Genomic DNA, 11,699 nt, shown 5'->3' on the forward strand with positions numbered 1-11,699 from the left:
GGAGGGACATTGGGGACATGCAAACAGGTGTCTCTTCTAACTCCCCCTCCGTTGAATACCCTACATTTTTGGGGGGCATCTTCTTCCTGTTTCTGATGGTGGAATGTTCTCAGGGAAATGGCGTTTATGAAGTCTGCTGACACAATCGGAGCAAATGCTTTCTTGTAGAGATCCTTGCTGATAAAATGTGTTTTGAGGTGTTATTCCACATGTACCCATGGCATCTATTAGCAATATATATATTATATTATATATATATATATATATATATATCATTTAAATGAAAACTTTGTGTTAAAAAATGTTTTTGTAATTTTCCAAAAATTTGTGTCAAAAAATAAAATCTCCCATGGACTCAGCATGCCTCCTAGCAAATTCCCTGGGGTGTCTGCTTGTACTCCCCGGACATTAAAAATGTCTACAAAAAGAAAATGAATGCAGTCATCATATCTAAGGATTAGTAACCTGTACTATATAAAATTTCTGGCTTGGGGTTTAATACCACTTTAAGTATAAATATATTCTGTCAGCTAGTTTAAATCTCCAAAATATACCAAAACTTTAAATATCAGTTTTGGATGGACTGGCCCTTTAATATAATTTGGTAAAAATGTGTGCAGAGTTGTTTATATTTTTATCATGTAGGTAGTAGAAATGGTGTGGTGCTTTCTTAATTGAGGTTTGGGTAATAGTTGCATTTAGTGAAAGCAGAAACCCAGTTTCATTTACAAAGCACTACCTGGCCTCCTTATACCCCCCTACCAGATCTGGAGTTTTTTAAGTGCTTTCATAAATATCTTTTTACTTGGGGTCTTCTGGCTTGTCACATGACTTACTCTTCTCCCTGTGGCAGCAGTGGGCAGTATTTTATAGAGTCCAACATTGTAACGCACTCCCACGGTCTGTATCATGAGCGCCTGAGCTCACAGGGAGTGGGTTGGATGACTCCAAACATTAACTAGAAAAGCTACAATTTCTGGGAAAATTGTGTGAAGTGTTCTTGCCTCCACCAGTAGTCTACAACTGGAGTGGGCGGAGTAACTGGGTGGAGTGGCTTGAGTAACTGTTGTGTGGTTGGAGTGGCTGGAGTAACTGTGAAAAGGTCAATGGGCGGCGTGAGTTGCAAACAAATGGTCATATTGTGAAAACTATCAGGACTATGGCTTAGCCGTGGACATTTTTAGTGGCAGCAGGGATAGCTGAGCGTTTTGATATACGATTTGTGAAGGTGGGCTTGAAAATGAGGGAGTGATGGCAGTTTAGAAATCATGTCCTGATTTTTCAGCTCACACTCTAGCTTTTGTCAGCTTCCACTCTACTTTTGAACATTCCACCATTCATTCCTATGGGACCAATTTCACCCCAAAAACAGCGATATTTTGTGAACCATTTGGCGAAACATTCCACAAAGTAATAGCAGACCAATCGGGAACAATCCGCACGTTTCGGTATATTACTGTCTATGTAGTGTAAAAACTGTGGGAGGAGTTAGGGTGGTAAATTTGGCTATAATAATAAGAATATATATGTGAGATAACAGTAAGTGGTCTTTCCATGCAAGAATACTTAATTATTCTAGAAGTGGAATGGCAATAGAGTGGAAGGGTGGCAGAACGTAGTTTTTTTGGAGATATCACTGGAGACAAGGTAAGTATTGCTTTAAAGGAAACCTGTCATGAGTGAAGCACGGATGCTGCCTTTGCCAATCTTTCCTTCCCAAAATGCTACCTGTCTGAATGCATGCTGGCCTTCTCTGGCTTCCCAACTTCAGATCTGCATACTTGTTTTGGCTCAGTGGCTCAAAACATCAAAATCAATAGGACAGTGTAATAGTCAAGCCTTTTCAGAAAGCAGTCAGCAATGGAAGCCCCCATATTTCTTTTGTGACAGGTTTACTTTAGGCCTTAAGTGGTTATCTGAAGTAGAAATCTGATTCCTGCAACATTATTACAAGGGAAGAGCACGTCTGTGTTTTTTTTTTTTTTTTACTAACTTTTTATGTTTCGAGCATCCGATGCCTAAGTATCTATTTTAAACCTTGTAAATTATATGTTAATCCATAGCAACCTTACAGAACAAATGTATGAGAAGAGTTACTAATGTAACCTATTACTTCCTTCCTTTGTCTTTCTGCAGATGGGAAAGAAGTGAAGGTGGGCGAATACAATGCCGTAGCTGACAGTCTGGAACTGATCAATGACACCATCAGGTTTCAAGGTATACCTATACACAGTAAAATGTGCTTGACTTCACAAACTACATGCATCACAATATTGTATGTCAAGAGAGATGGCACAAGACAGGCACACTAACTGCATATATAGTATGCACAACTGTTATTAAAGAATGCCAGACAAATGTCAAAACCCCCATTCTGTACGAAGCTGAAGTAAGTGAAAAATATTCTATTAATTTATATACAATATTGTGTGCAATTACTTGTATTTTTCATATAATGTATTCTGAATATTTTGTACATCGACTGAAATCAATTTTACTGCTTAGCTGCCAGGCCTTGCGCTCTACTTTTGAAACTCAGGTGGCAAGACCATTTTTGAAATTTTCCATTGTTTTTTATTTTTTCACTTAAATCTTTCAGAATTGATTAAAGACCCATACAAATAAATTTCACTGTGTTATGGAGATAACATGTTTATTTCAGTTTCGTAGTTATTTATTTTCACAGCGCAATTTATTTGTAAGAGTATAATTTAAACATATAGTGGATGTTTTTGAGTACAGCTGTAAGACTGAATAATTATTTTTGATCACCAAGCGCAGTGAAAACATTTTTATTTTGGTTAAAGACCCACCAAATCATACATTTTTTGAAAACATAGAACTAGTGGATTAAAAAGAAGGTGGTATTGATTTTTTAGGTTCAGTGATATTCATGCAAATGTTTATCAAAACAATACTTTTGCTAAAAAATACAGTAATATCATTATTAGTGGACACAGCCACAGCAAAAATTAAACAATTCTGCCAAAATCCCTACTAAATATTAAATATAAAACTGTATTGAGTCAATAAATAACAAATGTTTGAAGATATGCAAAACTGTAAATAAGCAATTTATTTTTTAAAATCTGGAGGCTATCATTTTTCATTTAAAGCTGAGTTTATAAGAGACCTCCCCAAGCTAAACATTTTCTTAAAGCACATAACCCATAGAATAAAAAAATTGCTAGAGATTTTTTTAGGCCCTGCATTATTTGTGTGAATGTTTATCAAATCACTATTTTGAATAAAAATACACTAAAACAATTTTACACAAAAACAGAGTTTACTATGATTTTGTGATGAATGAACACAGGAGTGATCAGTATTGATTGCTCACTGTGTTAATTCAGGAAGGCTTTGACAAACCCCCCTTCCACCCCAACAGCAGCTACAGCAGGTGGGAGAGGGAGAATGGAAGTCAGCCAGCACTGCTGCAGGAGGAGGGGGGTGCAAGGGACGGTGCTGCTGGGGGGGGGGCATTTCAAGTTGGGAGATAGAATGCATGAAGGTAAAAAACTAGGGATGCCGTGATACCCTTTTTTGATTGGCTAAGTGGCTGAGTACAGCTAAGTACTCACCAATACCGAGTACCGATATTTTGCGGTGCACTTTGCGTGCATACAAAATTTATGGACTCAATGCGGTTTTCCCACTACTCCTGTGTTCACACAGGAGCTGTGCGGGAAACCTTCCTGCACCAATCTCATGCTGTCACAGAAGGAAAAGCTGCTTCACAGGTCTTGGGATTTGAAATACCCTTGGCTTTCTCTCCTCTCCTTGCAGGGATGACAGTATGGACTAGACAGCTAGACATACAAAAAGTTTCCCTACAAACTCTATACCAGACCATTGAGGTCTGTTATGGACTTCAAGGGGGAACCCATGCAAAAAATCTAGAGTCTAATTAAAACATGATCCCCCCCCAAATAAAATCCATACAAGACTTTATCAGAGCATGCAACCTGAAAGGAGGAGAAAAAAGTACATAACTAATCCATGAAAAGAAAATAAAGTGTAAATAACAACACAAACACTATTTATCCTTTAGTAAAAAGTAAAAAAAAGTCCCATGATGTACCATCAAATAGCCCATTGATGTATATCCACATAAATTGTGATGGCTGCCGACCTGGTAAAAGAATAAAAGAGATAGGCATACATCCGTTCCCAACTGTTCATGTCTGTTCACAAGGTCCCAGTGATGTCATTGATCTTTGCTTATAACAGCTGTCATCCACCTGACCTGTCATTCAACAGAAAGTGACAGGAACAGACATGTCAGATGTGTCATCAGGCTTCATTTTGTGCAGTGACATCATGTGGATCTATTTTTTGTTTTTTGTATTAAAAGACTTGTTAAAAAACTGGCTGTGTTTTTATTTACACATATAATTTTTTGTGAATGAGTAGGAGTATCATGTGCACCTTACTCATTCACATAGGGCTGAAACCATAATCAGGGTGCCCCTTATTGATTAAGGGAACTTCCAGATTTTGATAAGCCCTCTCGCCCACAGACCTCCACAACCACTGGGCCATGGTTGTGGGGAAGAGCCCTTTGTCCTTGTCAACATGGACAAGGTGTGTTATCAGGGGAGTACTCCCTTAAAATCCATACCAGACTGCAAGGAACTGGTATAGAATTTGGGGGGCTCACAATTTTTTTTGTGATTTTTTTTTTTGTGTGGGGCCCCCCTTAAAATTCATACAAACCTAAATGAACTGGTAAGAATTAGGTGGAACCTCATGAAGTTTTGGGGGGGGGGGGGGTTTGTGTGTAGATGTACTTTATTAAAATCGGTGGCAGACCCTCATTTAGGATAAGGGATTGGTATAGAGGAATGGAATCCCCAACCACTTTGTTTATAAACAGAATGAAGCAGCAGGGAGTTGTCATTTTACCAGCGATTATTACACACTTTTTTCTTAGTAAATACCAGTTTTGCTGTAGTAGGTTATATTCAACGCTCAGATGTGCCAACCTCACAGAAGGCATAAGGGCATCCCACAGGCATGTTATTTTATGGAGTTTAGCCATTTTATTGTTCCACTTTAAGCATTATCAAAATTGATGCTCCCCACCAATTGGAATTTAAAAAAAAATGTTTGTGCTTTTGTCTCTCAGGGCAGTGTTCTACCCTCTATGCCATTTTTGACAATCCCTTACCTATATGCCTAGAAAATGGCCATTACTGTCTTTTTAACATTCAACTTATATTGGCTTCAATGGGGTTCAGATTCAGCATCCATACTTTGGTCATGTTCGCCAAATCTGCTTCGAACCACACCGAGATATATTCAACTCATCACTAACACCTTTCTTTAAAAACTAAACAGATTTCTATAGTAGTACTTTCATTTTGGTGATATCAACCGACATGGAAAAAAATATATTTGAAGTATATTTTAAAAATCTTCTTCCCAAATATATTGGCATTTATTTGAAATGCTACAATTTTGGCCATATTCAATATATTTCACAATATATTTATATATATATATATATATATATATATATACACATACTGTATATATATATATATATATATATATATATATATACTGTATATGTACATACACACACACTTATACACTGCATGTTGAAATGAAACAAATCTGAAGAATATATTTTAAAAAATATATTATTTTAAAATATAATCTTCAGATTTTTTGATTTTGTTTTAACATATAAAAAAGTAATTTTAACATATATTTTTACATATATTTGTAAATGCATTCCAAAAATGTAGATTTGTATCTTTAAAGACATACAGTATATTTGAAATGTATTTTTAAAAATATTTCTTATATATTTTGTAGTAAAAACACATTTCAACATGCAGTATATATATCTATATATATATAGTTATTGAAATATATTGAATATTGTTAAAATTGTAGCATTTCAAATATATGGCAATATATTTGGGAAGAATATTTTTTAAATATATTTCAAATATAATTTTCTTCCAAATGGGAAGAGTCACGCTTGAGGCCCTCTACAACAAGAAAGTTGACCATCACTGCTCTAACCCTTCCACACAATAATAAAAAGTAAACATTTGTGGCTGGAGTTTGGCTTTAAACAAAAATATTGTGAAAAGGATGGATGGCTAATGCAAAGAAATTGGTATTCTCTTATCTGTAGTGTATAGAACAGTGAGAAAGACGTTTGGGATAGACTGAGAGTTCAGATAAACCATATATTCATCAGATAGGCAATGCTACTAAAATTGCTTTAAAAAATATTCTCTTCTGAAATGCAAGCATATCTAAGACAAAACTCGTGTTACATTTAGGTGTGGAACCTCCAAAAGATCAAACGTTTACCCGAATGGAGCGACGCCAAATCCACCTGCCACTTTACAGCATATTATCAGCCTTGACGATCATTGGAATGATCATGGCAAGCACATTTTTATTTTTTAACATCAAAAATAGGAATCAGAAGTAAGTAAAATTTATATTTACATTTTCAGTCTTTGCATTGTGTTATTTATACAGGATATATATTGCATACGGGTGAAAAAAACACAGCATCCCTAGCCGTATTACTTTTTTATTTATGATCTAAACACAAGGTACGTTTTTGTCTATAGGACAATACACACAGCTGTGTAAAGGTCCATAATGCAGCAATACACAGCCGTAAGACTGATATAGAAAATGCTATCTTTTGCAGAAATGTATGTGCATATCTGTGTATACGCAAACATATAGAGTGTGAACATATACTGTACATGTAAATTGCAACAGGCAGAGGATGAAGAGGGACTTTGCACATGTATACACATACGCACATATATTCAGATATATATAGGGTGACACAGTTGCTTAGGTCCCATTCACAGGAATATGTTACAGCAATTAAGATATAAGTGTTTGCTTTAACTAGTACATATTATTATTATGAACCACCCAGGTAAATATAAAATGTATATGTAAACCAGTAATGTAACATTAACATAGGATCAAGCTTATGTTGTTTGAACAGAAATTAGTGCACAGGTTTTAACTGGACATTAGGGTTGATTTACTAAAAGCAAATAGAAAGTGCACTTGCACTGTGTAAAAGCAGTTGCTCCAGAGCTTAGTAAATGTGCAGAAGATCTGCTAATTTCCATCATCCAATCATGTGCAAGCAAAAGTGCTTTTTTTTTTTCAATTTTCCTTGCATGGGATTGGCTATGCCACACAAAGTGAATCGTTATCTGACTTACAAAGCTCTGGAGCAATTGCACTTGCATAGTGCAACTGCACCTTGTATGGTGCACAGTCGTTTGTCTTTATAAAATCAACCCCATTGTGTTCACTTATGCAAATATTTGATGCTTATGCAGTAAAAGCCAATAGGGTTGATTTACTAAAGCAGGGGCGTGTAAAATCTGGTGCAGCTCTGCATAAAAACCAATCAGCTCCCAGGCGTTCTGTCAAAGCTTAATTGAACAAGCTGAAGTTAGAAGCTATGTATACAAAAAGTGCAGCACCTATTAGTAGCAAAATAGAAATAAAATGAAATAGCCAATGAGTTCAAGGTACAAGAAAAAAGTCCTACAGTTCAATATCGGGATATATATGTGCTCAGGTGACTTTAGAAATCCTGGTTTCTGTGTGATAATGATAAAGCAATGCACACTCACCGGACGCGCATGATAAATGCACTTTTGTGTAAATATAATCCAGATGTCATCTGATGGTGGGTGGTCCTCCTTCAGTTGGGTATGAGGCTGGTGGTCCTCTTTCACTAGGGGTCCCCCTGTTAGCTCCTGGTGGGTTGTATTCCTCTGATTAGGCTGGGTAACTCCGATTCCTCCTGGGAGTGTGTCTGTGGACTAAAGTGCTCCCCCAAGGGATGACAAAGATACTCCCATAGTGTAGTAGTTAAAAGATATTTATTGTGGTGCATCAGGTTTAAAAAATACAAAGGAATTGTTGCAGACAGTTATCAGTTAAAGAACTAACCGTCTGCTATATTAAGATGGCCGCCAGAGCTCCACGTTGCTCTGGCGGTGTGACGTCACGGCGTGGTGTGGCTCTTCCTTACGCGTATCGTGCTCCGGCGCGTCTTCAGAGGGGGGTCGCCAATCCTGAAGTTAGAAGCTGACTGGCTACCATGCACAGCTGCACCAGATTTTGCACTTTCTAGTTTTAGTAAATCAACCCCAATGCATCCAAAACATCTGACTGTTATTTTATTGAATTAATAATGTATTTCCTTTATTACATATTTAAATATTTTTCATGGGAGAGCTCCCTATAATCAGACAGCAATAGATCACTATAGCACATTAATATTATCAGGAACTGGAAGTGCTTTGATGACACATCACTTCCTATGTAGACACAATGTGGAAATATTGTGTTTACAGTTCTCGTCACAGCACCCTGTAGCAGAATCAGAGGCCCAGGAGCTGATTGATTGCACCCCTGGCCTTGATGTTGTACTGTGGCTGTCACTGACAGCTGATGGCTTCAGTACTGAAGATACAAGGGCTGCTGGCACTCAATGTACAGCCCACTGTTCCTCTAAGAACTGGTAATTTGAGAATGTATGTTGGGCATGACTTCCCTATACTCTAGATGCAGGGGCGTCAAACTGGTGGCCCTCCAGCTGTTGAGAAACTGCAAGTCCCATCATGCCTCTGCCTTTGGGAGTCATGTTTGTAACTGTCAGTCTTGCAATGCCTCATGGGACTTGTAGTTTAGCAACAACTGGTTTGACACCTGTGTGAGGTTTCCACATCGATGGCAGAAGGCTTTCTGTTTTATTAGAGGTATGATTGGACACTATTTTGTGCCTACTCTTTAGGTTGTAATTAATATTTCTATTTGAAATGTCACCACAGCAAACTGTAGCCATAACGGCTAATATCGCTAAATCCCTTCTGAAAATATTACAGTATTTGCCTAGCTGTTATAGGTTTTCTACTTTCTGAGACTCTGACCCACAACAAGCATGCCGCCAGTGATGTTAAAATATTTGATAAACATATTTGTTCTAGGTCAGTGATTCAGAAAGCAAGAAAGCAACTGGATCAACATGAGAACAGGCAACTATCATTCTCAGGAGAGGCTTGCCTTTACATTTTGCTCAGTATAGGTTTATTTTGATCTCAGAATATGGATGATATTTGACTGTAAACTGTAAGAAACATATGTGCCTATACCTGTTTGAAAGGTTAGGAAAGCTAAGAAAAAAAACAACGTGTCCATATCTGTAGTGAGACATGTTTTTTAAGCACTAAAGCACGTTCCCCAGGCAGAATAGGTTCCTGGTGGTACAGTTTGGAATCAGGAGGTTGGCTGCATATGGGAAATAAAAGTGAGACCCTAAAGTGAACCTGTGAGGTACTGCAAAGTGTACAAATCTAAAAACACTGATTTAGCGCAGGCACCTTATCATGGGAGTGCTGGTCTTTACCCTGAATTCACTTCCTATATGAGGACTCTAAATCTCAGCTCCAGAATTAACCTTGTGCCTCAAAATTTCTCCAAGTCAGCGCTCATCCTTCAACTAAAAACCACCCCACCCCCTGCATTTTAAAGGAAACTTGTCTTGAGGGAAATATAACGGGTCTGATATAGTAGGTCTGCCTTTTGAAGAACAGGTATTACCTGGTTGTCATGTTGGTGCTTTGGCTTCAATACTTTTCTCTGACTTTATTAAATTGCATGCCCTTTCTAGCTCTGTGACTGAGAAGGATAACACTCTAATGCTGGAACCTCAATGGTCTATCGGGGTTCTGGCCCTGGGTTATTAAAATATACATAATACCAGACGACCAGGGCTTTATGCCAAATTGCACAGAAATCTAGACTCTAGCATATGACTTTGGACCTGGGATTAAATTACCTTCCAGACATACAAAAACTGTTCAGAAGGTAAGTATGAGCATTTGTAAGCACCAAAGGTCTCCTGCACTTTACCAATTTACACACTTGACAGGTTTGATTTAAGAGTTCTGATACATAAGCAATAGTAAAGCACCAATTTGTAGTTTAAGAGCCTTTGGCACTAGAAAATGAATGGATTGCAACCAGTAGAAGGTCTTTGTCCCAGTAATTCCAGCAATGTATAGCTTAGGTTTTGAACAGTGTTAAATAACTCCCAAACTAAAGCTCTTGAGATTTGTAAAGTGCCCATATATTTGTAAAAGCCTTCAGTGCCTCTACTCTTCCTAATGTCAAGACCTTCTGATCACACATTCTTTGTGATCAGTCGATCATGATATTTAGGCCAATAAGAATGTATGTGGGTTGAAGGGAGCAGGCGGGTTCCAAGACTCTCAGACTGTCACCTGATCAGAAATGTAGACATGCTTTTGAAGCGAGGGTACTGAAAACTACCACATATATGTGCAGGAAGAAGGTAGCTCTGTCAGGATTTTTATTTTTTTTGTGTTATTTTTAACTCAATAACAGAATCACTTTAAAATCTGGTTACAAAAGTAGTGGCACATGTTACCTTGTGCTTCGCTTATGACCTCACCATATTTTTATCTACATGAGTAAATATTGTAACCAATTTTAGCCAAAATTCCCAAGGTAGTTAGAAATCACTACAGAATTTAGTGGGTAAGATGTGTCACTGTTACAAGTGAATACGATGGGGAATTTACTAAAACTGGTGCATACAGAATCTGTTGTACCTGTAAATACTAACCAATCAGCTTCTAAGTTTTATTGTCAAAGCTTAATTGAAAGAGTTGAAGTTGGGTTACTATGATTGGTTACTATGCACTGCTGCACCAGATCCTGTGTGCAGCGGTTTTAGTAAATCCCCCCAATGGGTGAGTAGAGGAACAATATCTGCTGACTTTTAAAAAATAGCCACTTACCTGTCCCACAATCCCGTGTTGCCCCTGCCGCAGCCTGTTTCACCGGCCATCCTGTATTCCAGGAGGCCGGCATCTTCAGTGTGGGCACCCGTCTGTGATAGCTTGTGACATCACAGCTGGGTGCCCACTGCATATGCGCAAGTGAATGGCACCGTCGTCTTCTGGGACCTGTCACGTGTCCCACAAGACTGCGGGGTGGGAGGGTAGGAGAACAACTTCCGCTTCTGATCGCCTAGGCCAGTGGTGGGCAACCTTTTTTTTCAACTGAGCCAAATCTCGCCAAAACCACGATTGAAATTTATTTTGAGAGCCACATTTTTAAAACTGAAAATACATTCCCCATATAGTAATTCATCCCCCATATAGTAATTCATCCCCCATAGTAATTCATCCCCCATATAGTAATTCATCCCCACTATAGTAATTCATCCCCCATATAGTAATTCATCCCCCCTATAGTAATTCATCCCCCCTATAGTAATTCATTCCCCATATTGTGTCAATTCACTTACCTTTGCTCCGCGCATTCTTCTCGCCGTGTTCCCGCGCCGTTCCGGTCTTCAGGGCGGACTGTGAGAGGAGTTTGTCACGCTGCCCCGCCTACATCCTGACAGCCAATGTTTGCCACGCTCCGCGGGCCGGATTGAAAGGTCCCGCGGGCCGTAGTTTGCCCATTGCTGGGCTAGCTGCAGAGTCCTGACATTTGGGGCGGCCGCCTGAGAGGAGGGAGGGGAGCGGGCGCCCGGCACACAGAAGAGCCGCATTAAAGTGTGTAAAGAGCCGCATGTGGCTCGCGAGCCGCGGCTTGCCGACCACTGGCCTAGGCGATCGCAGCGGAAGTGGGAGTGGGTACCTGTC

General features: G+C 38.7%; 1 protein-coding gene across 2 annotated transcripts in view; it reads left to right on the top strand.

Moving 5' to 3' along the window:
• Nucleotides 1-11,699, top strand: part of GABBR2 (gamma-aminobutyric acid type B receptor subunit 2) — an 810,498-nt gene that overhangs the window by 555,488 nt on the left and 243,311 nt on the right. For both annotated transcript variants that reach the window (XM_089687541.1, XM_089687542.1), the window contains exons 9-10: nucleotides 2,137-2,217; nucleotides 6,303-6,453. In XM_089687541.1, the coding sequence (XP_089543667.1) occupies nucleotides 2,137-2,217; nucleotides 6,303-6,453 (232 nt within the window). The remainder of the gene's footprint in view (nucleotides 1-2,136; nucleotides 2,218-6,302; nucleotides 6,454-11,699) is intronic.

This window comes from Staurois parvus, unplaced genomic scaffold, assembly GCF_062004578.1.
Source record: "Staurois parvus isolate SC_StPar_1 unplaced genomic scaffold, SC_StPar_1.0 ptg000429l, whole genome shotgun sequence".
Taxonomy (NCBI): Eukaryota; Metazoa; Chordata; class Amphibia; order Anura; family Ranidae; genus Staurois; species Staurois parvus.